Source organism: Pseudorasbora parva, chromosome 21 (assembly GCF_024679245.1).
Source record: "Pseudorasbora parva isolate DD20220531a chromosome 21, ASM2467924v1, whole genome shotgun sequence".
NCBI classification, from domain to species: domain Eukaryota; kingdom Metazoa; phylum Chordata; class Actinopteri; order Cypriniformes; family Gobionidae; genus Pseudorasbora; species Pseudorasbora parva.
This window is the reverse complement of record NC_090192.1, coordinates 25,183,667-25,207,760: the sequence shown is the minus strand read 5'-3', so window position 1 is coordinate 25,207,760 and position 24,094 is coordinate 25,183,667. Positions and strand designations below refer to the sequence as shown.

Here is a 24,094-nt window from a genome sequence, read left to right as displayed (position 1 = left end):
AAACAGGGACAGCATAGGTCAAGCACTCGGTACAGAATAATAGAGAATAACCCAGAGGACAGTGGAAGTGACAGGGAAAGCCGTGATAAAGAGTGCCAGCACAGCCCAAACCATACTTCTACTAGGTTTCTACATATATGTAACTACCGTTATAGTTCCTACAACATGTTTTTAAAAGCTGGGCTGATATAGTTTTACACCTCTGTTACCTGCTGTCCACATACGAGGACAGTTAAATAATTTAAAAATAAAATCACTGCATGAAAATGGATTTCAATTTTAGCCTTATAAAGTAATACAAAATAATCTTAAAAAGAGTTAATATAGGGTTAATATACACATGAAAAAAATGGGATTACCACAATTTTGTTGAAATAAATTATTTTGTTAATTATATAGAATATTAACTATTATTATAAAACTAGCTATATTGCACACTAACAATAGTATTGAACCAATAAAAAAATATATAATGATTCAGTTTACAGAACATTCACATCAGCCAGCACTTGAACACACCAATATAAGTTGATAACGCATGTCAATAAAAATTCACAAGTAATGCCTTAAATATTTGCCAGCTACTTAGCAATAGTGGCTACAACCAAATCCTAATAATCCTAAATATCCTAATAATTTCACAAGTCTAAATTCCAGTTAATTTCCCTTAAAATATTGGAATTTTTATAAAATATTTTTTTTTATATTTAAATATTTAATATTTAAATATTATGATATTTAATGGGAATGTGAAAATGAATAACATGGTGAAGAATAATTCATTCATGTTGTAATGTAGGAATGTTAGTATTTCGGCGACACAGAGAAATAAATACAAAATACAACAAAAAATAAATTATAGTTTGTTTTATTCTCAACAAAAAGGCAATATAAATGTCCAAAACATAGTTCAAGATATGAGTGAAGATAAGCTTGATGAGAAACTTGGTGTCCCAGGCCCTCTAGGTTTAATATTAGCCGCACGCTAGGCTACAACTAGCAGATCTCTTAAAATCTCTATGGGGTATGAAATGTCAGATATGATCTAGATCATTACATCATAGGCCAAAACATGGATGGGTTTCCCTTTGTGTGATGCATTACATGAATTATGGTGAAAAAGACAATTTCTCTGAGTATAAAACTCCTGTTCACAGGTGTAAGGCATCTTTAACGCTCTTCATCTTCTACTGTAGCAATAACCATGTATAATGGTTTGCAACACTGAACAATAAGAATAAAGTAAATAAAACCTACCGCAACATGACCGAGGACAGAAACGCAGTGATATGTTTAAGTGATATTTTGAGAGGGGAAGCCAAGGCCAGTTTGACAACTCGACATTTAAAATCAGCTGCATTTGAAAAGGACCACGTTAGTTTAACACTGATCAATACAAAAATCAGGGACAAAATAAACAAGTTGCAACAAGAAACACTTGAAAAACCGGAAAATTGGTGCCAGTTTGTTTTGAGGCCGCATCATATGCAGCAAAGCAGTGAAACCTGCAGCCTCAGAACAGATTAAACCACTTTATAGTTCTCAAATTCATTAGGACGGAGATTTGGGAAAATGACAGTGTTATAATAGAGGAGATGGGGGTTAGGGTGAAGTCAATTCTATTACGTTAAAAGGATTGTGGAGGGGGAGTCGAAAGGTTTATGGATGCTTTTGTCTTCTTTTTGAAAAGGGAATTGTGGGTCATTTATGTAAAGGTCAGGCCAGCCTCACTGTACACCTTGAAGACCTTCTCGATGGCATTGACGTAAGCCGCCGTCCTCAAATCCAAGCCCAGGTTGTACTTGTTTGCCGTGCGCATAATTTGCTGCCAAGGAAAATATTACACCGTGAATACAGGTCTGGCTACATTAAAACACATTTACAAAGCAGAAAAGAGCATCAGTAAACATTAACAACATCTGTGCAATGGGCGAGGTGGCTGTCTTTGCACGGTAATCACATCGCACGATACTAAAATATGCCTGAAGCCAGGGCGGAATATTAAAATTTATTTTAACCACTACACAACAACACAACACTATAAAAAGCAGCCGAGTTGGAGTAAAGGGCGTTTCCTGCTCTACCTGGTGTTGTTTTACAGGCCGTATGACTGAGTGGTTCTATGGGCGTCAGCTTCAGCCTGTATAATGGCCTTCAAAACTCTTCAACAACATTAAATGAAAACTTACCCTAGCTGACCTCTCCATGGTGTAGGCAAGACCAGAGTGCACAATATCCTTCTCAGAGGCGCCCTGTGTCAAACACAAACACATCACATCAATGCCCAGACATGACATGAGGGTTAAGAATTGCTGATCTTGTAGAGAACACTGAGGCTTTGTTCATAAGGCACATCAATCAATTTAATTTGTTTTTAAATCCAATCTTTAGGACTGGCTGCCACACAGTCAATTTGTAATTGATGAAATCAGATTTTAAAAACAATTCAGACAGAAAATATCTGGAATAATCAAAATCAGCTACCATAGTGATAACTTGAGCTTAACATGATGTTTAGCATGGTGGGTATGTATATGTATGAATGTATATTTGAATTATATTGTATATATATTACAATATTATTTATATTGTAAAATATATTGTATATATATATAATACATATGTTATTGCACCCGTCTCCGGCACAATAACTCCGATCTTTCAAGTATTCATACTCTTGTGTAATCAACGCGCAATCCTAAATAAACCCGTCTCTTGCGTGATACCCTGAAATTTTGAATATTCCGTTCTAATATGATTTCTGACCTATAAGGTTGCAAGAATAATAATTATACACGGTGTGTTAATAGGCCAGAGGAGAATTGGCACCCCGACTGAGTCTGGTTTCTCCCAAGGTTTATTTTTCTCCATCATGCCCTGATGGAGTTTTGGTTCCTTGCCACTGTCGCCTTTGGCTTGGCTTGCTCATTTGGGGACACTAAAATTATGATCAAAGTTATTCAACTAAATATACAAATAAAATTTATGAATTAGGTTATATTTAATTCTATAAACTATAATACTGATCTGCCAACATTGTCGCTATATGATAAATTAAAATAAGCTGATAACATCACTGTTTTCTCCAAAACGACTGTACAGCCATAACTAATTTTATACACACACACACAGAGTGGGGCAAATAAGTATTTAGTCAGCCACCAATTGTGCATCTTCTCCCAGTTAAAAGGTTGAGAGACACCTGAGCCTCTTAAAGAAGAAGTTACAGGTCTGTAAGAGCCAGAAATCTAGTTTTTTTTGTAGGTGACCAAATACTTATTTTCCACCATAATTTGAAAATAAATTCTTTAAAAATCAGACAATTACTACTACAATTAGTAATAGATTGTAATACAACTACTACAATTCAGTAAATGGATTTGAAATTATGCCAAATATGTAATAAATAAATACATTTAATATAAGAATAAATAAAAGATTCATAAAATAAATCAATTCATAATAAAAATTTTAAAAAAACGCACACAAGGCAAAAAAGGTAAACGTCATAGACACTCACAGCTACGCGGGCCTGGAAATCAGCAGTGGGGACAATGGGGATGGGACCGCCCTGCTTTCCAAACTTTCTTTCAAGACTTTCTTGCACAGACACTGGAATAAGAAAAAAAATAAACACGTTGCTCATTATTCAAAATCCCTTCAGCAGAGGTTGTAGTGACATCTGATAAAATGCACAAAAGCACAATTTAAGGATGTAAATGGTCACTATAAATTACAAAGAATACATTTGAATTGTTTTACTTTTGCAATGACTTGTCTTATTTTGTCTTTTTTATACCTTTATTTATTTATGGAATCAGACAGTAATATTAACAGCCACACTGACACATCTGTTCAAAAGAAGCTTCACAATGGGTTCCATCCCATCTAATTACTGCAAATGACATCAATGGCTATTTTGTTGAAGGTTCTGACATATGGGTGCCACTGCCAACTTAATTGGTATAATAAAGGAGAGAAAGAGAAGCCAAGCAGGGAATATAGCAGTGCACATAAATCACAATAGCAGGAGTAGTGGAAACTGTACTGTAAGAAACAATGTCATGCAGGTCTGTGTGCATGCCAAAAAAAAAGTGCCAAAAGGGAGGGCGTGATACAAGGAAAGGGAATCACGAGGTAAAAAACGAGAACATGAAGGGAGTTAAAGAGAACATTCTGAAGAGATCAAGATGCATGTTGTCAGACAATAGCTTTGAAAAATGTCTCTGATGCATTCATGATGCAAGTTCAGCAAGCTCCATTGATTTATTCTACTATTCTTTATACGACTGAGGCCGATAGGATGCTGTAGGGCAGCTGGAGGAAATATAAACATACTCAGCAGGTGGTAGTTGGAGTCCCTCTCATACTTGAAGGTCAGGCGACCATAGCTGACATGGTTCAGGTTTTTCAGCCACTCAAAATAGGAGACTGTGACACCTCCAGCGTTCAGGTACATGTCCTGCACGTCAAGAAATAAATTATTAATAGTTCAATTTTCCTGAAGCATGACAAATTGAGAGAATATAACAAATTTCTCTTACTGGAATGACCATGACATTCTTCTCTAGGAATATCTTGTCAGCATCAGGTGTAGTGGGACCATTAGCACCCTCAGCAATAATCTAAATCCATAAAAAGATCACATTTATATATATTCAGCATGGGTAAAGAGGGAATTTAAATATATTGAGCTCAACTGAATGATGATGTTGATGTCAGACCTTAGCTTTGATATTGTGAGCATTCTTCCTGGTAAGCTGTTTCTCTCCAGCCGCAGGGATAAGGATATCACACTGAGCTTCCAGAATGTTTCCCTCATAAGGCTGAGCGTTGGGGAAGCCCACAATGGTACCATGTTGCTAAAGACAAAAGCACAAACATATTCAAAAACCAGATGAAGTACAGAAAGAAGAGCAAATTCTCACTAGGGTTTCAGAAAAGAGATTGCAAATGGACTCTTAACCGACCAGCTTGTAGTCCTCCAGCTCTTTGGGGTCCATGCCGTTGGGGTTCCAGATGCTGCCGTCGATCTCAGCAATTCCCACACATTTGGCACCATAACGGTGAAGGTAACGCATGGAATGCAGACCCACATTACCGAAACCCTGTATGACAGGACAAGAAATTGTGATTAAAACACAATCCTGTGAACACATTTTTTAGTGTGTGTGGAAGTGGTGCCCCCGTGTGGAATGATTTAGCAGAGACTAGCTCTATTGGCTCTTAGTAGAGTGGGGCAGGGATGATGTCAAAACCCGGAAGACTAAATTGCCACTGGATCCCTTCATTTTCCTGAGGTTTTTCAGTTGATGAGTAAAATAAGGTCTGTGGTAAACTTGACGATTACTTTGCTCTATGATGTAAACTACACACACCAAATATTGAGAATGCAAATTGTGAAGCAGTTTTTTTTTAATTAATCTTAAATTTAGTTTGTTTTTTAGTGTGTAATTAAAAAATAAGTAACAAGATAAGGTGTGTAATTTACATTAGAGTAAAACATTTATATTTACAGCAGATCTTATTTTACTAAAATGTATAAAACCCCATAGGAAAATCTCAAGGAATTAGTCTTCCAGGTTTTGACATCATCCCTGCACCACTCTATTGGTGGTTCTCAACCAGAGGAGCTAAAGATGACTAAAACGTATTTAAATTAATAAATTCTTAATGTTTTAAAATGATCTAACTCAAATCCGATTTAAAATGCTGAAAATTACATGCGTTTGGCTGCTTGAACAATAAAATGACAAACGAGAAGCAGTCATATCAAGTTAGTGCAACAGAATTATGTAATCGACTCCCTCCTGAGGCTTTGTTTCATACTAATGACTAGACTTTCTCTTCTCTGTTATGCTCTAAATCCATAACACGTGACAGCATCTTCTCGCTACACATGCCAGTAAATCTTTAAAAAGAAATGTAATTTCGTGAGACAGTAATCCCAGAGCAACAGCTGATGAGAATCCCCTCCCCCAGCAGTCTGAGCTCCATAGATTGATTTTAGGAGTTTCAAACACATTGTAGTTAAGACTGAAATTCATCAGAACCCAAAGACTCCGACAAAACTACTTTCGGTTTTATTTGCAAGGCTCAAAATCTTAATCCTGCAAGTTCATAGTAAAGTCAACAGATTTCACAGCAGAAAAGGAGAAGTGATGCGCGCTGTATCTGCTATGGGATTCGGCACATGATTTCAAAGGAACTGAGATGTACTATATGCTGACATATGACTGACTCTTCCCTTTTTGTGTAAAACTGATATTTAGTCAGCATATTATGCTGTCACTGTATTATTTTACCCCAAAATGTTAATTCTGTTATCATTTTCACACCCTTGTGTTGTAACAACTGGTTCAACAAGTGCTACACAAAAGGAGGTTTGTATAGTTTTTAACAATACTTTTCCCATAAAATGAAATATTTTTGATCAGTGGTAGTCATGTTCCTAAAATAAAAAAAAATGATTTGTGCACAATATTAAAAGGCTTCTGAAGTCAAGAAGTAAGCTACATTTTAGGTGACATCAGTCATGAGCTTGACAGTTCCTGGTTATAAGAAATTAGATTTGATTTTACTCCACCAGTGAGGTTTTATTGTATATAAAAACTATATTCCAATTATTAAAATATAGTCAGAAAACTAGTTACAGTCAGTTCAATCTCTTCAAATGGCCCTCTATGTATGTACCTGAATAATAAAGGTTTTGTCAGCAAATCCAGGGGTCAGACCCAGTTTGCTCATGAAGGAGGCTTCATTGATGAAGTTCTCAATGCCATGGAAGACTCCACGACCAGTGGCTGAGATTCTGCCATGGATGCCACCCTGGCTAATGGGTTTACCTGTCACACAGGCGTGAGCATTGATATCCTACAGAAAACAGAACAGAAACAATTATTAGCGCGTTATGCTTTCTAGCACAGCCACACAGTTAACCAAAACTTATAAACAAAAAACAAATCGATTAATCGAAAATAACCTTTTCATGATATGCTAATTTTTTGAGATAGGAATTTTGGGTTTTCATGAGCTGTATGCCAAAATCATCAGTATTAAAACAATAAAAGACCTGAAATATTTCAGTTGGTGTGCAATGAATCTAAAATATATGAAAGTTTAATTTTTATCATTAAATTATAGAAAAAAATTACCTTTTATCACATATGCTAATTTTTTGAGAAGGACCAGTTTATATAAAAATACACACACCACACACACACAAATACACACACACACACACACACACACACACACACACACACACACACACACACACACACACACAATATACTCAGATATATACTCATTTTTGCAAGTCCATTAAACATTACTATTTAGTGTACACATTAATGCAGACCCATTAAATGTAACTGAATATAAAAAGACCTTCAGTTTCAGTATTTTTACCAGTTCCGAAAAAAAAAAAGCACAGTTCTTGGTTTTCAACTCAGTACTCAGTACAGCCAACAGTGGTCATCTGTTCCTCATCTAAAATCACCAGTCAGGGCTGTTCAATGGGTAGGACGAGGACAAGCAGGGAATGTGATACACCAACAATCCAGAGTTCTTAAAATGATGTGAAGGGTTCACATGCTGTCGGAAGGGTATGTGAGAGAGGGGTCACACACCAAACGCAGCTTCTAAGCATCCCCAAGGGCAGTTACTGTAGCCCTATCCATGTCATTGAATGAAGAAACGGCAACGATATAGAAGACCTGGCCTATAACTCACAGATGACGCACAACAGCCAGTAGACCAGGGCAGAGGTTACTGCAGGGGACGGACAACAATATAAAACGACCTAAATAACCTCCAAGCAAGTGTACACATAGATAAAAAAAAAAAAAAAAAAGATTTAAAAAACAAAAACAAAAAAACGCATTTACGATCATATCATATGCATCATAATAATCAAACATCTGAAAGGCTGAGAGGAGAAATCAAAGAATCTCATTACTGCTCAACATTCCATCAAGATGATTTGCACGTCCGAGTCAAAGTTTATTTAACGTTTCCCTCAACTGCCGCTGTGCACAAATCTGCTGAGACTGCAGTATTAATGTGATTAGAGCGATTTACATTTACATTTATGCATTTAGCTGCTGAAGCTTTTATCCAAAACGACTTACAACTCAGGAGTACAGGAAGCGATGCATCAAGGTTATTGCAGTTTCCCTTGTGTCTGAAACTTCAGCTTTGGACCAGGCAATTTTTATTAGTGAGACCATTTTTAATTTTCCAGAAATTGCTTTTACTGGATATTTCACTGTTCATGCTCAATTCACCAATTTTTACATTTAGACCAGTGTTGTTTTGGGGGCTTTTTATGCGTTTTGGCAGTTCTTTACACAACAACAGCATTTTAGGGGCATGCAAACTTTTGAAAATGGGTTTCAAAGTACAAGTTGACAATACCATTATCATCTCCATGTACAAAAACGTGAATTTATGAAAAGTGATTTCATGCACATGCAAATGAAGTGTTCAGTCCATAGACTATATTTATTTTAGAGAGCGCATCTCCACTGCCTTCCACTGTAGAAAAACTAAGCCAAATCATTCCAGTAATAGTTGTTGCCAATTACATCACTTGGAGCCTGAGTGTGCAGAGAAGTGATCCTGAAGTGGAGCCTGGGTAATTAAGGTCCCGTCTACTTAATCGCAAACACAGCTGTCAATCATGAAGTTTCACAACATTTTTATAGCATCAAATAACTAACTAAAACCAAACTTGAAACAAAACAATTGAACATACATTTGCATAATAAAAACTACCCAAAATGACAAAAACAATCATTGGTAAAAATAAAAAAATGTGAAGTGTAATTGGATTTATCAGTTTGCTTCCATTCAATGACATGGAGAGGACAGGGTTTATGACCTATACTACAGCCAGCCAGCCACCAGAGGGCGATTGGAATTCTTTGGCTTCACTTTTCAGGACTTGTGCAGCACACTTTATAAAGTGAACGCCAACTATTGCTTGGAATGTATTATACAGCGTGTGAACAGGGAACATTGTCATCTGCATGCGGAAAAAAAGTTTTCTGTAAAAACATTAAACTAGATATGTTTTATATCTAGTTAATATCTAGCTTAACTATTAAAATTAAAATTCATTTAATTAAATAAAGCTGAAATACAAATGCTAGATGAAAAATGTAAGTACTAAAATTACTACTAAAACGAAAATAAAAAATTAAAGCTAAATAGAAATAAAAAATAAAATAAAGTGAGCACATAAAAAGTACAAACTTAAATTAAAATGAAAAATATTACAATTAAAAAGCTCATTCGAAATAATATAATTAAATAAATAACAAATAATAGCAAAATAAAACATGTTTGGCATCTAATGCTCAATTTAAAGTGGATTTTTAAAACACTGTACAGAGTAATCTTTAGCAAATCTCAAAATGAATATTCATTTTTCATACTAAAAAATACCTAAATTCACATAAAAATACCTAAAAAATACAAATACCTAAATTCACTTATTTTTGTAGGATTTAAAACAACTAATTTTAATCTTTATTGATTTTTTTTAGATAGAAAATAGAATAGATATTTAAATAAAATGTAATTTAATTAATATTTAAAGCCATTTATTTTTATGAGCCATTATGTGGAAATTATTAATAATTATTATTATTTAATATAATTTTTTTTAATTAACTTTAACAACAGATTTTTATTAGATAATTATTATATATACATCTATAGATACAGATAGGGTCTCAATATTTTTCTGTGCTTGTAGCACATCTCTCATCTAACATTAAGTTTACTGAAACGGTAATGTTACATAAAATGCTGTATTCTTAGGTCAAGTTGTTTCCAGGGTGCCATTGTGCTTGGATGTGGCTGGACTCTTGCCTTCTCCAGCCTGACTTGGAAAAAACCTTGCATCCAAAGACCATTTCCATGTCTTTGCGGGATTAGCAAAGCTGGATATTGTTTAACACAGTCATTAACCTCCCATTTAAAAGTAAAAAACAGAACAAGACATGACCATTCTTTTGTTGCCATGGTGATATTGCTAGTACTGCATTAGGGGATGATGTAAGAGCCCTCTAGGAGAAATAACCCTGGCCACAAGCACCAAAGCAAATACTGAGACCGAGTGAAAATCTGTACTGTGTGGCCTTTTTTGAAATTTCTGCTTCAGGCATCTTTATACTCCAACCAGCTGTCATCCAAAATCACATCAAAAGGAGAAAAATATGCACATATATAATAAGAAAGGAAACTGTTTGCTATTGTCTGTGTAAATAAATCTGTGACTTATCCATTTATTAGGGCACGAAGGTAATAATTAAAGGTCTCGTATAGATAGCATAACACTATCAAAGATAGACAAACAAAGGGTGTAAGGTTCACTTCTTAAAGAAGATCTCTGTGAAATATTGTTTTTGTACTTATTGCTCAAATATCCCTTATGGGATATGCTTTTTAACCTTTTGCTAGGCCTTAATCTACGAGTGATAGCAAGATAAAAACAGTTTTGTGGGTATATGGCGTGGTTAATAATTCGATAAGGTGTTCAAAGACATGGTCAGTAGCTTACAGTGTGGGCGATAGTGTTAGCATAGGTGTCAGCGATCCAGGACATCTCCCTCTCACCAGTGCTCATGTCAGGGGCGGGTACGTCAATGCCGGGTCCTGGATGGAAAAAATAACGAAGGGAGAGAGCACAACAACTCGTCAGCTGTAATTGTGTTATGAATGCACCATGTGAGCATCATGAGCTACGCTAACTGTACCTAAATATGAATGCTTGATTGTTTGCACATCTTTTGGGATGCAATGCAACAAATGATCTGAGTAGGCAGCTTGTGTTGTTTTGCTGGAGTTTCAGTTCCCACTCTGACGCTGTGAGTGCGGACCACCCTTCCCCCCACACCAGTGCCAGTTGCTTTGGCCGGGAAAAACAGGAAGGCATCCAGATAAACAGCTACGCAGACAGCCTTGCACCCGGAATACATTTCCAAAAACAGCACCAGAGGGGGCAGGGAAGCACACAACTTTTTCGACAGCGACAGGGAGCTCTAGCACTTCCGGGTTAAAAAAGCAGGGAAGTGAAGTTAATAACTAAATGAGAATTTCCTGATAACTCCAGATTTGTTGCAATGCAGTAATATCAGACAGATCTAGTGTATTTGCAAAGACTATAAACAGAACTATATTTTAAGTGTTGTACGGTTTATAATAATATAAATACACTATTATTCAAATGTTTTTCTTCTTTTTAAGAACAGTAAGATATTATAATATAATTTGTGACAAAAAAAGAAAAGAAAGCTGCAAGCAGCAATGAAGGGGGTCTCGGGAAAACAGTGAATAGTGGGTGACGTGCATTTAGGCAGGTATCGGAGAAAAATAGCATTATCATTTTGATGTGTCACACTTCCTACTGGTTAATAATTGTAATTGTCACTTTAACTGTAATGTCTTCAGGTCTAGCCTAGAAATCTCTAATTTGCAGCCAGCGTCGTCAAGCAACTCTCCATAGACTCAAGTATAGGGAAAAACCAAACTCTGGTCAGGCCAATCACATTGGCCCTCATTTATCAATCTTGCGTAGAAACTGGTGTATATGTTGGTGTAAGATTATGCTTACACTCCACTCATCGCCTGATTTATGAAGCTGTGCGTACCTCTGCAATCCAGGTGTACGCAATACCTGCCCTTGACAAATGCCGTGGCTGAAAACGATCGTCATTAGAATAACACGCCCCTATATATTCAAGTCTCCGCCTCCCCCACGCCCTCATTTTGCGCCATGGAGACACGGAAGACGGCAAAGAAGCGAAACTTCTCCGACGTGGAGATCGGGCGCGCCTCAATCATCTTACTAGTCCACTAGTCAGGGCACTGACTAGGACATCAGTCAATGGGCTGACTCCCCCTGATCAGTGCCCTGAGGACTAGTGAGATGATTGAGATGATGCCCATCGAGCCGATCACCAGGAAAGTGGAAAAAAAACCTAAATTGTTTTATTTGGGAGTTTAAAGAGTGGGATAAAAGGCACCTACAAAAACAAAATATGGACCCAAATTACGAGTACTGTTAATAGTGTGGGGGTTGAGAAGCGCACTCCAGCAGTTTAAAGCTGTTTGGATGATATAAATTACCATCACAGTGCATTATTTTACAGCACGTTTTGAAACAATTAGCATTTAATTTCGTATCACGGCACATGTATTGGGGTGTACGATAGTGATGATGATGATGATGATGATGTGATGTGGAGTACATCATTTACATTAATAATTACATGACAATTTGTAAGATTCTTCTTATTATTATTATGCTTTTTATTCTTAATGACGCTTGTTATTTCGAAGAAGAATGTCGATTTTATTATTATTTAAAAGAACAATGTCATTTTTATTATTTTGTCAGTCTGAATTATTTTAGTCCTAGTCCGTGGGGAGCTGCCGGGCCAGACGGGCCTGAAACGTCAGATAAAGCGCACAGGCTCGCGACTGGAGGAATACATATGCCTACAAATCAAACGCTTTGGTAAAGTCACACAAATTAAACATTGACGTTCATGTTGCACAAAAATAAACACTGACAAGATAAGCTATATGACCCACTGTAAAAAAACACAACAACAACATTCTGTGTTTTGTGGTGTTAGGAATAGTTTTTCTGCGCATTTTCGCACTAACTCAAACGTGCGTACACCACCTCCTGAGCTGGCGTAGGGTTTAAGCGTGCCGTACGCCAACGTCCATATTGATAAAATCTCAAAGTCACCGTGGGTTTGGGTGTACGCAAGGTATACGCTGGAAATTTGGTGTACGCACTTTTGATAAATGAGGGCCACTGTGTATAGAGTCGGTGGACAGGCTAAACATAATGACAGCCGAGTTGCGGAGGTTCTGCGTGCTACTTGTAAACAACAAGGCTGGCGAACGGCGGTCTTTCGAATCGTCTTTGGCCGCGACTCTGGAAGACTTGGAGTTGGGCCGTGTGTCCACCAGTGTTTTTAGCCAGCTGAAAACGCCTCGCTGTGAGCGCTTGAGAGCGTTTTGGCAGGCAGTGGTTTTTTTTTAATTCAGCTGAGACTCTTTGCTTGTTATGATACGGAAAATCTGTGTTTCTAAGTGTTACTAATTTCACAGGTAGTTGGTTTCTTTATTGATTCTATATAAAAATTGCAGATACAATGTAAAGTATTTGCTGTGGCTGTTGTTTTAAATCCTTTTGTTCTGTTATTATTACTTGTTGTCATCTTTAGATGTTGTACACGCGCTGTGGCAGTTGTATTTGTCCCGCCCCTCTTCCACTGTGAAAAGTGACAGTGATGAGTGCTGCATTTTACTCAAAGTTGAACATTCTTCAACTCTTGGCGACCAGCAAACAACTTGAAATACTTGTCCAGCACTCCAAAAATGCAGAGCTCCCATTGAAAACAATTGAAACGCCAGCCAGCTGCATTAAAAAAGGCTTTGGTGGACACACGGCCTTAAGCTTAACAAGCCTTAAAATGGCAAAAATATCGCCTCCCGTTGGGGTGTCAGATTTTGCTCCCAATTACTTTTTTTGTAGGTATTGGGCTGTTACATGTGTCTACCGAATTTCATACTTGTACATGAAATACGCAAACAGCGCTTAAATGAAATTTTGTAGGTGCCACGATCAAGCCATTTTGCCACACCTAATTATGAAACCCATATCAGACGTACATTTTCACCACTTCTGATGCGTTTGCAGAGTTTTCAAGCATGTTTAGGCCCTCAAATAATTTTGGAGAAAAAGAATAGGCTGAGCAATTCCAATATAGTCCTCCACTATTGGTGCTCGGGCCCTAATTACAAGTACTCCCGTATTCAGTGTCACATAATCATTTAACAATATCATTCTAAAATGCTGATTTGCTGCTTAAGAAACATATTACTATAGTCTTATTCCTATCAATGTTAAAAACAGTTGTGCTGTTTAATGAATCAAACTCACCAATGAACCCCTTTTTGGCCAGCTCAATGGTAAATCTTCTTGTGATTTTCTCCAACTCGTTATCCTGAACAATACACACACAAAAAAAGTAAATCAAAACTTTATCATTATTTGTTAAATTATTTGTTAAATCAGTCAATTCATTTTAACATTTTTAATTATGACATATGTCAGGTCCATCAGGGCCATCTTGGCCCTGTCAAAATTATATATATATAATATTTTTTTTATAATTAAATTAAATTAATGTGTGTCTGAACATGTGTAATTTGCACCAACATTTTAACGCTGAATTAAAATATGTGGGCAAATGCAGTTGTCTCAGTGCTAGCTGCTAGCTTACCTTAGCATAATAAATGGAATCCTATGTTGCCAGCTAGCATGTCCCGAGTAAAAGTGATCAAAAAAACAAAAATACCTTATTACTTCTTGTGGCCTGCGCCTGCGTATTTACAACGAGTACATATTGCGATGCAGATTAAGACTAGGCAGATATTGACTTGGGACTATATTATGGGGAAACACAGGTACTTCTGCTACTTGGGCGCAGAGATATCACACAACACATTGGAACGCTCAACAGCCAGAGGACATGAGGATGAGAGCCATGATATCTCTGCACCCAAGTAGCAGTGCTCGCCTGTGCTTCCCCATTATATAGTCCCTAGTCAATATCTGCCTAGGAAATTGCTACATCAATATCTGCCATAATCTGCATCGCTATTAGTATTCGTTGTGTATACGCAGGCCAAAAGGAGGAATTAGGTGTTTTTTTTTGTGGATCACTTTTACTCGGGACATACTAGCTGGCAACATAGGATTCAATTCATCATGCTAAGCTAAGCTAGCGGCGACCCTGCCAAACTAAAACAATGCACGCACTGAGAGAAAAATTAATTTGCCCACATATCTAAATGTAGGAAAGAAATTGAATAAGCCCTATTTCTAAAAATGGTAGCGTGTTCCTTTAAGCAATAAGGTTCAGTAAGAAAACAAAAAGAACAACAAAGCGCAGATCTAAAAATGCACATTGAAACATCTTTATATTGTGGACTTCATTATCTAAGACTTCATCCAATCCGGAAGCTAGGCCCTTTTAAAAGAGAAAGGAGGACTGATGGCATGAAATCTGTTTCCACTTCATCAAGCCCATGAAAAAAGCAAACACAGCCCACAGTCACGATAAAGAGTTATTTCTGGAGTCTGTGTGCTCAGGGTCTATACATGCGTGTTGGTACTCACAGAGTAATTCCTGGGGTTAATTTTCACTCCAGCTTTAGCTCCGCCAAATGGCACATCTAGTAGAAGACAAATTATGTGTAATATAAGAGGCTTTAGAACAAACATAATGCAACAGCTTATGAAAAACAATGCATTTGAGTGTAGTAAAGTTATCTAAAGAACAATTCAGCAGTTTATCCAAGTAAGAAAATTCACCCAAATTAGATGTTGAGGAAAAAACTAACAAAGCTTACCTACAACAGCACACTTGTATGTCATCAAAGAGGCCAAAGCTTTAACCTCATCCACGGACACATCCATGCTGTATCGGATACCTGAAAAAGAATAGCAAAAGGAGCCATGAAACAGGACTTAATCACAGCCATTACAAAGAGTCAATTGGTTACTAAAGCCTCGGCAGATCTTTCCTCTACCGACTAATGAGGATCAAACACCATGAACACACACAATGGCCTTAAACAAACAGACACTCTGAAGCTATACAGCCTCTTGGCCGGTGTTGCTAGCTGTGTCTTCATGCTGAATTGCTGAAGATAAACAGGACAGAATACGACAAGATGTCGTCAGACTTAATGAATGGCTCACTTATTGCATATAATTAGACAAGAAAATGCATGTAAGACCAGTTACATTTCAAACAATGTAGTTTAGTAATAAACCAAGCTTAGACCATTTTGAGACTTTTACATGGGTTCACCAGTTCATGTTCTAAAGGACACAGGTCACCTTTTCCAGCTATGCAGCTAAAAAAAAAGCTCAACTTCTGTGCTCTAGTCACGCTCCATTAGGACAGGTGCTACCATTACTTCCTTCTAGAGACTCTGGCACCTTTATATTGGTTTCCTAAATACAGCAACAGCATGCACGTGACCTCAAAGGACACAAATACTACCTTAACAAACCATGTGTCCTATAATGTAACAATGAATATACTGGTAAAAAAAAAAAAAAAGTGTTAATAGTTGAAAAAGCAATGAATGAATTAAAGGGTTACTTCACCCAAAAATGAAATTGATGTCATTAATGACTCACCCTAATGTCGTTCTACACCCGTAAGACCTCCGTTCATCATCGGAACACAGTTTAAGATATTTTATATTTTAGTCCCAGAGCATATGCTCACTTTACTGTCCATGTCGAGAAAGCTAATAAAAACATAATCAAAGCAGTCCATATGTGATATCAGTTGGTTGATTAGAATCTCTTGAAGCATTGAAAATACCTTTTGGTCCAAAAAAATAATAATCAAAAACTATGACTATTCAGCATTGTCTTCTCTTCAGTGTTCCTCCAAAAAGATTCAAATCGTTCATGAATCAGTGAATCGATCAATGATTCGGGACGCCAATGTCACGTGATTTCAGCAGTTTGGCGCGATCCGAACTGCTGAAATCACATGACATTGGCGACCTGAATCATATAAAATATCTTAAACTGTGTTCCAATGATGAACGGAGGTCTTCGGGTGTGGAACGACATTAGGGTGAGTCATTAATGACATCAATTTCATTTTTCGGTGAACTAACCCTTTAAGTTCGCAAGTAGATTTTCATTATCACTTGGTAAGTGATAATGTGATAATGTGAAAAAAGTGATATCATCTGTATAATCAAATGGACACATTTAAATACATGCACACTGTGTTGTAAAACAAATTGTCGAAATCCAGTAATTCCTATATGAAGTTTATAACGTGAGGGCAAAAAGTTTCCCATACAGATTACACCCACGCAGAAAGCTACTTGGTTTGAAAGGGACTTCTGTTTCTGTTTATGCTGTTGACAATCGACAATGTACCTGCTTTTGGATGCAAAATTTCAATAAAATGTTCCATTTTGCTAATGCAACCACACCTTAATAATGCATGCGTGTTCCATTGGACCAATGCATTTCCATTTATCCATGGTTGCTAAATAAGACTGCATTAATATTATTAATAATAAAGTAAACATAATGTAATGCAATTTTAGAATGTTCTTATATTTCCAGGTTGTACAAAAGGACAGTACAAACTACAAACTATCATAATATACACAAGATATAAGGGATATAAACCTAAAAGTACATAATGTTCTGTCTGACCCGGGGAAGTAAAGTATATCTGAATGTCATGTGTGCTGGGGGAGTCCTCTGTGTGTGTGTGTGTGTGTATGTGTGTGTGTGTGTGTGTGTGTGTGTGTACTGAATCAGGGTGCATCATAAATCTTGATTGACTGTGTGAAAGAGTGTGTCCGTCTCTGGCACACACTGTCACACAGCCAGGCAGATGCATCAAATCTCTTTTACAATTAACATAAATGACACACTGCCATTCTGCAGAAGCAGTAGAAAATGAGACTAATTGTGAATAATTAGGTATACTGAATGACTAATTTGGTCACAATGTTTCTGTAAATGCAGAGGAGGACGCCTGGCACAAATGAGTAAAATTATGTGCTATAATGTTTGATCGTATTTCATTTTCATAATACTAATGAGAAAGCTGCTGCATACAGGCCAAAATATATGGAACCAAACCACCAAACTTTATGTTTTTTTATTGCTGAAAAAAAAAAAATCAGCCTCTCTTGGCGTCGCTTTGTCTGCATTTAAAAGCTCACCGGCTGAACAGATGTGTTTTTTCCGCTATAGCTGAAATGGCCTACAAAGAGAGGGGAGGGGAAACGGTATGAGAGAGCTGGCAGGGGCTCTTGAATGGAGGAATGACTCAGCACAGATCACCTACTGCATCCAACGAACGAGAGAAAGAAAATAAAGTGAGACCTTTCCAACATCTCCTTTGACTGCTCAAGCCAAATGTGCTTTATAATAAACAGGATGTGCATTTTCTGAACAAGTCTGACTCACACCATCCCTATCCCCCATTAATCTTTTCTATAAAGGACATGCGGCCAAAACATTTCTGCTGATCTAGTGATTCTAACGTTCACGTGCATGACTTTGGCTGATGAAACAGATGTTGAAATGCACAGCCATTAGCTCACGGTGCATTAGCTGAATTGCTCTTGTACTTTGTAATGTGTACCTAATCTTGCTTATTGTACATAGATAATGGCAATCACAGCATTTTTGTCGGTGATAGTCATTGAGCCAGCGAGATCAAGAGTCTGCATCACATGAATGATTAAAATTGCTGCAACTGATGTTGACCGTTTTGCCTACTTCTGTCATTTGCAAAGTTTAACTACAAACCACCTGAATATGCAAAATGATTCACGAGCAGAGAGTGTTTCTGATTGACTGGTTCAGATTCATCATGATTTACCCAAGGTGCTCCATTTTGCGCCTGCCATGATGTAGATGGGGAACCTTTCACCAAATGCAAGATTTGTAGAATGACATTCAAAAATGTTATACATTTGCTATCGCCATTGGTTTGTGAAGAGAAAATGATGAATCAAAAGGTTGTGCTGAGATGATTCATTATAATTGTGATGTCATGATATACATATATTATGCAGTAAGCATTGTTTAGATTTTGAGATGTGGGCATTGCACTCAAATGGGTAAAAATGATTTGAGAAGTCCGGCATATGTTACCAGAGAAAAGTCTGCCATTTTCACTGGAAGATCCAGTAATGACATTTTGATTATTGTTGTTAAACAACAGGTAAAACAAAGGTCACAATTAAATATAAAAAAGTAAAAAGAAAACAAATAATTGTTAAAATTGTTATAATTCACAAACATTAATTCCTTACAATAAGAACTACAACACGCTGTAAACCCTAACGCTCAAAATTATTGATTGGTTTGAGTAAAGCCAACTTAAATTAAACACATTATTTCAATCAAATTAAGATGTATAAGTATTTAGAACTTTCTCTTTCATTTGAGTTTACAAAACTGACACATTTTACATAATCTGAATTGTTTTATTGGTTTTTGTTCAATTTAGACAAACTTAAATTTAAGTCAACATTTTTCAAATTTAACTGTGCAGGGATTTATATTTCCTAGCATGTTTTGTCAACACTCAAAGGCTGAAATTAAGCGTTATTTGTTTTTGTTTTTTTGCAATATTAGTGTTAAGTGGGAGAATTCGTAGTGTTCAATGTTCTGCTGTGCTAATTTAGAAGATTTTTTGTTATGTGTTTGTTTTGTTTTGTTTTTGTTGGGGGTTGGTACCATCATGGTAAAGAGTGGAGCATGAGCAAGTTTTGCCATATCTGTTTGAAGCCAGCAATTGCAGTTATTTGCAGGGTTATCATCTGTACGCAAGTTGTGCGTTGGCGCAGCTCCTCAGTGCGGAGGAATCTAATGTTTTGAGGAGTATGTTCGGCTTGCTGTCAGACACAGTACCGGTGTGGATATTTCACTGAAAAATTGTAACTGAACAACTGTCTGGCACTTCTGGAAAACAAACCATTACAATAAATCGTGCTACAACTGTGATTTAATTTAACGATCGCTCATATAACATCAAATTGTGCAAATTATTATTATTTTTTGTTCTCAAATAGTTAAATGTTAACAGAATTAGCATTGCGTGACTATGTGTATGTAGTGTTTATTAGCGTAACCTGTATATTTAAAATTTCGATCCAGTCTAATCTTTTGCTTTTGACTATGGGTGAATCTCCAGTTGTCACTGATGATTGTCATTTTGGCCTTTCTTGATTACAATCCACCATCGAAAATGATTCGTTTAATTACTCCAGCTGCTGTGATAAAAGGCTATAAATGATCTGCTGAAGATAATGCAGTTATGCTCCTCACATGCGTTACTACTACTAGTTACTACTCTTTCTTTATGTATACAGATGTGACATAATGACGCAAAGACATGCTTGAACTTCCTGTGGAAATCCACCATACCACTCTACTTATAACACAATATAACAAGATTACTGTTATGAATCGTGCTAAGGTTGGTGGTTTCAAAAACACTGGCTTGTTTTGTACTTGCTCAAAAATAGATTTTGGAAAGATTTTAACCAAAAACATAAATAATTTACAGACTGCAGCTTCAACTTTTATTTTACTTAAATTTGATGTGACCGATTACCTTAATTTTTGAGTTTTGACAGCTTATTTGGGTTTACAGTGAAAAAATAGTTATGATAATAGTCATGCCAACTTTAAAGGGTTAGTTCACCCAAAAATGAAATTTATGTCATTAATGACTCACCCTAATGTCGTTCCACACCCGTAAGACCTCCGTTCATCTTCAGACACAGTTTAAGATATTTTATATTTAGTCTGAGAGCGTATGCAAGTGTATGCACACTATACTGGCCATGTCCAGAAAGGGAATAAAAAAACATCATCAAAGAAGTCCATATGTGACATCAGTTAGTTAATTAGAATCTCTTGAAGCATCGAAAATAACAAAAAATAAACTTTATTCAGCATTGTCTTCTCTTCCGGGTCTGTTTTCAAACCTCAAATAAAGATTCGAACGGTTATGAATCAGCTTATTGATTGATGATTCGGAATCAATAGACTGGTTCATAACCGTTCGAATCTTTATTTGAGGTTTGAAAACAGACCCGGAAAAAGGAAATCAATATCTTTCGGATTGGGAAGCTGTTGCCTTTAAGGATTATTACGGACTCACTACAAGACATAGAAAAACAAGAGAAAAGAGCGAACAATGCTTTCCACACACTGCAGAAGATTTTTTAGTCAAACAGACCCTTTCATAACGTTGCATGAATGCAGTCGTATTAATATCCCTTAACTTACATGCATTAACATGAGAACAAATACACACTGGTGAGTTATGGTCTCCAAACAGTGTGTAAATGGCGACCCTGTCACGCAGATGACGAGTCAGAGCGCCTGAGCCCTACCCCCATATCCACCCTTACAACTCTCTCTCACGATACGTCAGCCCACAAATCACCCACAATGCAGTGCCATGATGACATCTCCCCCTCCCCACTATGTATGGCCTCAATCTCTTGATTGACCACTACTCCTTAACAACTGCTGTTAAGAATGAACGTGATTCTGTAGGCCTCACATGATTTACAATGTGCTCACCAGGAGCGTAAACCCCTTCCATTGGAGTATAGACCTTATTCAGAGCGACGGCATGACAGGTATGAAAGTGAGGCTGGGAAGGATAGACTAACCGTGTTTTCAATTCAGTGGCATCCACTGTGTAAATAAAAGCTGTATAAAGCTCATAGATAAGTTATTTTCCGCAGCTCACGTTGTCAGCTTTCTTGGAAAGACATGTGTCAGTGTTTCGTCAGCAGAACAATACAAAAACGCAATACAACCTATACTGAAGAGATGTGTGTCTATCACTCACAGCCTTACTTTCATTAAAAACCTCCTCATTATCAATTAGGACCCAGGTAAATGTGTATTAACCTAACTGGATTACATTAATGATCCTTTGTGTAATGATAACAAACAGTTGACTTGAAACAACTTGTTTCCTTAGTTTAACATGAGGGTAAAATCAGTTGCAAGTTAGTATAAACAGCAGAAACTGGGCTGTTCACATTAATGTTCTACAGTATAAGCATGTCAGGGTGTAATTCTGAGGGCAAACAACAACTGCAGATATCAAAACACAAAAAGTAACAAAGAAACACCAAAGCCTGATGGTCTTGCTAGGGCCAGATGATTTCCCCATTTTACGTAATCTGGAATGCAAAGTTTAATTATAAATTATTGACTAATATTGACATAAAAACACAAAGGTATTTTTCGAATGTTTCCATCAATAACAATTTCAACTGGTCATGTGAAATTTAGGAAATAAAGACAAAAATCTATTGTTATTGTAATGTCAAATAGATTTTCTGTAATGCAGTTAACTTATCATTATTAAGGAGAACATACCGTGCTGTTGAACTGAATATCAGGCTGTGATCTGGCCTTTGTCTTCTGCTAAACCTTTATTAAGTGAAATGCTATATTTGATTTATTTATTTTATTTTATTTTTTATGCAATTTTGTGTTTAAGATAATAAGGTCATGTTCTGTATTGAATAATTTTGAAAAATAACTTATTTTAATATATTTAAAAGCTATAAACATTGAAATGCAGAACAGAATTTGAGAGAAATAAAATGGAATTCGGGAAAACGTTTTTGCCACACTGTGGCTTCTGTCCTCAGGTAATGTAGGCTATACACCTGTGCAGGTGCAAGGTGTGTCAAGGTGATTTATTATTCAGGGACTAGTCTAATCTAGCCAAATGTTTCAAATCTTGCAAACATAAAAATAACAAAAAAATACAAAAAACAATAGGTTTGCAAGTCATTATGTCAACTACTGTCAGCATTAATGTTTGCACCTGCAACCCGAAACTGCTGTGAAATCTCTTGTCGCGGAAAACACATGACAAGCAAGCTAATCTGTTATGCCTTATTACTGAATAATACATAAAAATATGAATATCTTTTACCTCCCTTGCAGGGAGTTCTGTGCTGGCTGTGTTGTGCCCGATAACCCTCGATAACCTCCCATTCTCCGTTGTCTCTTTTGATGGGGAAGGACACGCTCAGGACGTGGTTGCAGGGCTTGATGATCTTTAGGATCCCCCGCACACGGTGTCTTTTCTGCTCCGGCGTCTCCCGGGTCTTCAGGTCCTCCACCAGCTTGTTTTCGACGATAGCAGCGCCGCGATCGAAGAAGCCCTCCACCATCCTAAAGAAGTTCGGGTCATCTTCCTTGTCAGCGGCATCGCTGTAGTGACGCACCCTCAACAAAGATGAGGAAGCCGGCAGAGCGGACTCGATGCATCCCGAGGCCAGAGCGTTACCCGCTCCGCGAGTCAGCAGCTCCCCAAAATACCGGTACATGGCAACAAGGTGCTTTGAAAGTTAAGGTACAATGGAAAAAGAAGAAATTAAAGGATAAATGGTTACCGACGTGGTGAAAAGGGGAAACGAAAAGGGGGGTAAATGAACGAGACGACGGAAGCTCCTGAGCCTGCCTCGTTCAGTGTCAAAGTGACAGCGCTCATGCTGTCTCGCGCTTTAAAAGGCAGTGGCGTGTTTAGAGGAGTCGCGCGAGCAGACGGAAGGTCACTGCGTGCCAGGAAGGAGGAGGAAACGCTCGCGCTACTTTTAAAACTCTTATTCTATCAGCTATACGATTCATTAATTTATGACATTAGTATTGCTATTGTTTACGCATTTAACAACTTTAAAATGCCTTCGTATGTTTCTGAAATTAATTTTCATTTAGAAACATTAGGCCTAATAATGCATCATTTTTATATGAATTGCAATTGCAAATAGTTGGAGACAAAAAAACGTAATATGTCCACACAAAAAAAGTTACAAAAGAAAAATAAATCTCACGTAAGATGTTTTGATCCTGAGGTAAAAAAAATAAATAATAATAATAATATAAAATATGCAGATGAACTCTACTACAATCCTGTTAGTAATCTGATGATATTTTTGCAAGAAACAGTTAATCTAATTTAATTACATTATATTTTGCTTATAGTCTAGTTAAAAACAAACTCACAAATTATATCCTACATTTTATACCATACACGCAAATGTATAAAACTTGCGCACATTATTGTCATTTGTGTGACATATAAATAAATAAACTGCTTTATACAGTAAAAGTATAGCAAAGCTACAAAGCAAATCAAAGTCTTTCCCTTTGTCCCTGGAATCTGTCACAACAGTCCACAAGGTCATTACTAAATCAATGAGACAACCGAATCAAACAACCGAAGATGAATATGGTCAATAAAGTTTATTAAATTTTAATCAGAGAGATATTTTATGACACACTCTAATAAACCAAATACTTCCTGTTCTGTTAATCATCTTTCTCAAAAACAAACCCCTCCTCCTCACTCCCATATTTACCAGCTGAAGCAGCAAGTCGGTTTTTCTAACCAACTAACGGCTGATTTATTTTTGTTTTTCACTATTCATTCATCTTATCTGA

At 36.9% G+C, this 24,094-nt stretch overlaps 1 protein-coding gene across 1 annotated transcript; it reads right to left on the bottom strand.

The window, feature by feature from the left end:
* Nucleotides 1-852: 852 nt before the first annotated feature.
* Nucleotides 853-23,153, bottom strand: glud1b (glutamate dehydrogenase 1b). Its single transcript, XM_067430683.1, has 13 exons — nucleotides 22,584-23,153; nucleotides 15,448-15,528; nucleotides 15,215-15,270; nucleotides 13,973-14,036; nucleotides 10,571-10,665; nucleotides 6,694-6,873; nucleotides 4,971-5,108; nucleotides 4,725-4,862; nucleotides 4,545-4,625; nucleotides 4,339-4,462; nucleotides 3,521-3,612; nucleotides 2,190-2,252; nucleotides 853-1,825 (listed from the first exon to the last, which is right to left on the bottom strand). The coding sequence occupies exons 1-13, from the start codon at nucleotides 22,978-22,980 to the stop codon at nucleotides 1,706-1,708; spliced, it is 1,629 nt and encodes a 542-aa protein (XP_067286784.1). The 5' UTR covers nucleotides 22,981-23,153; the 3' UTR covers nucleotides 853-1,705.
* Nucleotides 23,154-24,094: the final 941 nt, after the last annotated feature.

Excerpts from the sequence above, each read along its gene's own strand:
- glud1b (XM_067430683.1), bottom strand. The coding sequence starts at position 22,980 with ATGTACCGGTATTTTGGGGAGCTGCTGACTCGCGGAGCGGGTAACGCT. Across the intron at positions 6,874-10,570 it reads CTAACACTATCGCCCACACT|GATATCAATGCTCACGCCTG; the intron begins GTAAGCTACTGA and ends TGTTTTCTGTAG. Across the intron at positions 4,463-4,544 it reads AGAATGTCATGGTCATTCCA|GACATGTACCTGAACGCTGG; the intron begins GTAAGAGAAATT and ends CTTGACGTGCAG.